General features: G+C 22.0%; 1 protein-coding gene across 1 annotated transcript in view, besides 1 other annotated feature; it reads right to left on the reverse strand.

The window, feature by feature from the left end:
- Positions 1-411: a sequence feature (interrupted by gap~centromere).
- Positions 412-1,012: 601 nt separating this feature from the next.
- Positions 1,013-6,158, reverse strand: part of PGSY75_0718300 (cysteine repeat modular protein 2) — a gene marked incomplete at both ends in the record, with an annotated part of 8,666 nt that continues 3,520 nt past the window's right edge. Inside the window, one exon of the mRNA XM_018785024.1 lies at positions 1,013-6,118. Coding sequence (XP_018642525.1) covers positions 1,013-6,118 — 5,106 coding nt within the window. The remainder of the gene's footprint in view (positions 6,119-6,158) is intronic.

The raw sequence follows: 6,158 nt of genomic DNA on the forward strand, positions 1-6,158 counted from the left end.
TTATTATATTAAAATAATTAATTAATATACATATTTATTTATTAAATTAAATTATTTAATTAATATATATATATATATTTATTTAATTATTATTTTAAATTATATAATTCATATTTATATATAATTATTATTTTAAATAATTTATTTAATATATATATTTATTTGTTATTTTATATAATTTAATTAATATATATTATTTAATTGTTATTTTAAATTATTTAATTAATATAAATTATTTAATTATTATTTTAAATTATTTAATAAAAAAAAAATTAATATATGCATATTTAATATATATATTTAATTGTTTTAAATTATTTAATAAATAAAATAATGTTGTTTTTTTTAATAAATTTAATTTTATTATAATAATTATTATATATATATTTAAATAATTAATTTTATTTATGTGTATATTTTTTTTATATTCCCTTTTACATATTGGATAATATTTTATAATTATATTATTTATAAATGTGTATACTTATATAAAAATTTATATATATATTAATAATATATTTAGTATGTAATAATTATTTTTATATTCATCTTAAAATATTCTCTTTTAAATAAATATGTTTTAAAATATTTATAATAGATAAATCATATTAAGATTCAAGTGTAATAATATATTATTGAACTTTATAATATTTTATATGTTTTAATCAAAAATTGTACAATATAATATTCCTATTACGGTATTAAAAAGAATATATATATTTACAAAGAAATATGTCTATATGAAAAAGATATATGTGAAAGTAAATAAATATATAATATTATGAAAACTGTAAAATATTTATATATACATTTATTAGAGTTTTAAACTTTAAATAAAAATTTTTTAAATATAGAATACATACATACATAAATAAATAGTAAATACATAAAAATAAAATATATATTTAATAAGAAAACTCCCAAAAAAAAAAAAATAAAATAAATAAATATATTTATATATGTATTCATATAATTATCTGAATTTCCATGTTATGTTCACTAAAGTTCTGTTCTATTTTATTTGATCATCGTTATTTGTTTCATCATATATCTTTTCTTCATCCTTTTTACTAATATCTTCATTTTGTTCATTTTCTGTAATATCATCCTTTAATTCTTTAAAACTTAGTTCTAATAATTTATTATTAAAAAACTCTGAATCGTTATTTAAATCCATCTTCTCTCCATCAATATTACCCATACCTTCAAAATAATCAACATCTTTTAACTTCTGATAGTTTTCAATTAAATTATTAATTCTATCATTTACTGACTTTAATTCATTTTCTAATACTTTATAATCAAATGGATCTCCTTTAACGGCGTCTTCAACATTTTTTCTAAATGTAAGTTTCTTCTTTTCACTTGATTTTATAAGGATCTCATATAACGACGTAAGTTGCTCTATTTTATTTTTAAGTTGAATATCTCTTTCAAATTGTACAATATTCTTTTTCGCAATAAATAATGAAAATAACTGTTTAATTAATTCTTTATCTTTCATTTTAATTTTAGTAAAGGATAAATGTAAATCAGAGAGTATTAATCCTGATTTAACTGCATTATCATCATATAGAAACTTGAAATCAGTTATAAAATCCTCGTCATATTTTAAAACATTAATCAATACTTCATAATCAGAAATTATAGTATGTTTATCCCCTTTATATACAATGGTTTTTATGTTATTTTGAATAACAAATAAACTTTTTGAAAATAAATTTAATATTTTTTTATGCCTTTCAAAAAAAGTTTTTTTATTAATTTCTCGTTCCTTAATTTTTATCCATTCATCTATGTTATTTGGATCTTTTGCTATCAATTTTAAAATTCCATTTCCACCCTTTCTAAAAAGCATTTCATTATCAATTATTGATAATCGTAACATAAACTCCATGAAATATGAATGAAAAACTGAAAAATTTAAATTCAGTACACCAAAATATATAAAATTTGATATAACGTCAAGAAAATAATTTTTTTCTTCTGTTGTTAACATATTATTTTTAAATGAACAAGAAAAATATTTTTTTTTATATTTTCTTGTGAATTGAATGGAATTATCATGTGTATTTAACGAAACAACTGGATCCTTATAATCCTTTTCTTCAGCTATTTTTGACATTTTTTCGAAAAAAATTCTGAGAAATGGCAATTTAATCATTTTTTTCATATGTCTTAAATTTTCTATATATGAGTAACAAAGAGATATTAAAATTTTAGCTATAAATACAAAATTAAAAAATAATAAAAATAATAAAACATAAAAATTTATGGTTACATTAGTATTAGATATGGTTAAAAATACAAATATTATTAGAGTCATTGTCCAAGCAACCATACTATAGGTTTCTAATTTATTTAAAATATGGTAATTTCTGGAGTCAAAAGGTTGAAGTATTATTTGTAATGTTAAAAAAATGGAAGAAATTATCGTAAATAACCACATTGTGGTGCCAAATATTCTAGCATTTTTAAATATAGGAACGGTTGATATTAATAACACTAAAATTTTCCTTAAAAAGACAATTGATTCCCAATACCAAAATTGAAAATTAAAACCATTATTTAAAAATCCATATTTAAATAGTATATTTTCAGAATGTAATTGTTTCCTATTTTTGTATAACACTAGATAAGACATTAGTGGAATGCCAATCCCCCAAACTATTAATCCTGTAAGACCTAATATAAAAAATTTTGAATAACTTTTGGACAAATCACATTTTATGCTTGGTACATAACTCATATATTGCTCTACAAATTTATCATTATAATATAATGCTTTACAATCTAATAAGGTTAACATATAATAGGTAGTTTTTGTATGAATAAAAAATAATAATGTAACATACATAGGAATCATATCCTCAAGAAAATTTTTTATTCTTTTAAATCGTGAATCCCCTGGTATAGGAATATATCTAAATAGAACAAGGGCTCTCTCGGAAGGTAATTCGTTCATTATTTCTTCGTGTAATTTATCTTTTCCTAATTCTTTAATTTTATCTGTTATATTTAATTTTATTTTTGTTTCATTTCTAACTTTATGCTTATATATTTCTACTACGATAAACATTAAAAGTGTTAATATAATTGCCAAAAACACGGGTCTGAAGGCATGATAAACCATTCCATAGAAATAAGCATCTGCGTGTGATAAATCAAAATAATTTGTTAATATACAATATAAACCATAATTTTTTTTTGCTTTTAATAATCTTTTAATATTTTTAAGTATGTAATTGACATGTGATGAAAAAGTAACAGGAAAATATAATTCACTTATACCCATAACATAAAAAATTTTCATACAAGAGAAATAGTTAACAGCAATTTTAATGACAATCGAATGAACAGATTTCCTATTAGCCCCTGTAAAAACATTTAAATATGCCATGATAACAGTAAATAGCAATATAAAAATACTAACAAAAATCATATGTAAAATATTCATTATATGTCCACTGCATTTTATACATAAATTTAATTTAGAAAAATTATTTGTATATCCTTTTTTACATTCTCCACATAAAAAATTAGTCATAGATTCATGACATTTTTCATTATATAAACAAGCTTCCTTAATTGGACATTCCACAATAAACCAATCAGTATTGTATATATTTGTTTTTAATTTATAAAGTGCATAATTTTCTTTAGGAACAGGCATTATGTGTTTAATTTTTGATGGATCCAAATAATTTTCATTTTTTTTCATATATAATAAAGTTTCCTTTTGGAATCCTCCTTCACAGTAAGCACCATCAGGACAATTTAAACAAATACCATTTTTAAAATAATAATTTTCTAAGCAAAAACAGTGTGTTTCATGTACTGTCCCAACAAAACTAGTTGAATTTGGCTTACATTTAGATTCACAGGAAAAATCACCAATAATTGTTTTGAAAAAACCACGTTCACATGGTGCACAAATTTTTGTAAAATCACTTGTAGTATAAACATGTTTAAATCCTTTTTGACATACACAAAAACTTTTATTATAAGGTCGTTCTGTTTCAAATGATACAGTTGTATTTGGTGGGCATTTGGATGGACCATAATGAATAGTTTTATTTTTATTGTTTACAATCATTTTCCCTCCTTTACAATATGTATTTTTATCACTACATGGTAAACAATGATTAAGAAAAAAAAATCCCCCTGAACATGTGCAATCTTCTTCTTTAGTACTTCCTATTTGTCCATCTGTCGTATATGGAATTAAGCACTTGGTACATTCTGCGTTTGATATAACATCTTTATATGTATTAATTGGACATGGAATACATTCTCTTAATTCTTCTTTGTTTATGGTATATCCTTTATCACATAGGCAACTAGATTGACTAAAAGATTCCTTAGTTTGTGTAGTTGAATTTTTTAAAGGACATTTTTTTTTTTGAGGTTTACAAAAATGCAAATTTTCATTATTAAAACAATTTTTTAAGTATCCACCAGGACAATAATATCCTTTAGGACATTTAATACATTTAAATTCATTTAAATCCCAATAGTATCCTGGCATACATAAACATTTCATTTTGCTTTTAGTTTGTGTATAGAGAGTAACACTGTTTTCTGGACATGGTTCCTTTTCTGTATTTCTTAATTGTGACTTATAATAATTTTTAGGTACTTCTAAACAATCAAATTCATTATCATCAGTTTTTATAAACTCAAATCCTTTTTTACACAAGCAATTTAAATGTGACACATTTAAATTATTTGGTGGAATTGTTAAACTTTTGTCACCACAAGGGATTTTTTGATTTTCATAAATCGCATATTTTGGATCATTAACGTATGCTCCAGGACAATAATGATTATCTGGACATAGTACACATGAATCTTCAGACTGTAAATAATAACCTTTTTCACATTTTTTACAATTTGATATAGAGGTGGATTGTAAACCATCAGTATATACATTGTCTGAACATCTTTTACATTTTTCGTCTGAAACCGTATTTTTATAAAATCCTTCTTTGCATGGAACACATAATTGAGAACTATCTACATCGTCTAAGAAATCTTTGTAATCATTAAAAATAGGATCATTTTTAAAATTGTAAGCATTTAAGTTTGAAGAATCAAAAGGCTCAAAACCTACATCACATTTACAACTTGAAATTGAAAAGTTATGTTGTGTAGTGTTGGTGGTATTTTTTGGACATTTTTTTTCCCCTATTTTATATCCACCAGGGCAGAAATAACCTATATTACAATTATCACAGAAATTTATGGAATCTTTTGAAACAAAATAAAAACCTTTTTTACATTTACATTTACTTTCTTCTTCACTACGACTACCTTCAACTAAACTATACGAGTTAGGGTAACAATGAAAGATACAGGGACTATTTGAAAGTTTAGTTTTCCATGTTCCTCTTTTACATGGAACACATAAATCATCATTGTTTAATTCGTATCCAGGTAAACATGAACATTCAGATATTGAAGTGGATCCTTCATTTTTAGTAGTAGAATTATTATGACACAATGTACATTCATCTATATTATTATTTTTTATATATTCATTAATATTATTATATGAACCTAATGGACATGGGATACATATCCCATTTAATGCTTTCATTCCATTTGAGCAAATAACTGTAAATGTTATATTTACATTTAATTCTAAAAAAAATCCATGAAGTTTAGCAGTTAAATTTACAGAATCTCCAACGAATTCTGACAATTTAATTTCAATGGTTCCATCATATTTATCTATTGTAACATATTTTGATTTATTAACATTATGAACTTCAATTTGAAAATTAACAAGTGTATTCATTTTTTTTATTTCTTCTGATTTTATTTTTATAGTATATGTATTTCCATCATCCTGTATTACTTGTGGGTAATCATATGCTAATTCAAGTTTATTAGCAATACTTCTTAAAGGAATATACATAAAATATACATCTCCTTCATAATATTTCATTATTAAAAGCACGTTTCTATTAATTAAGTCTTTATGATCATAAAACTTGTATATATTTTCGATTGCACCATCATTTATGTATGTATTATTTATTTTGGTTATGTAAGAAAGGTTGTTATCTGCTTTATTTTTGTCATAAAATAATAGATTTAATTGATCAATTAAATAATACCATTATAGCAATTGAGTATCTTCAAAAACAAAAACT

The sequence above is a fragment of the Plasmodium gaboni genome, chromosome 7 (genome assembly GCF_001602025.1).
Source record: "Plasmodium gaboni strain SY75 chromosome 7, whole genome shotgun sequence".
Classification (NCBI taxonomy): Eukaryota; Apicomplexa; class Aconoidasida; order Haemosporida; family Plasmodiidae; genus Plasmodium; species Plasmodium gaboni.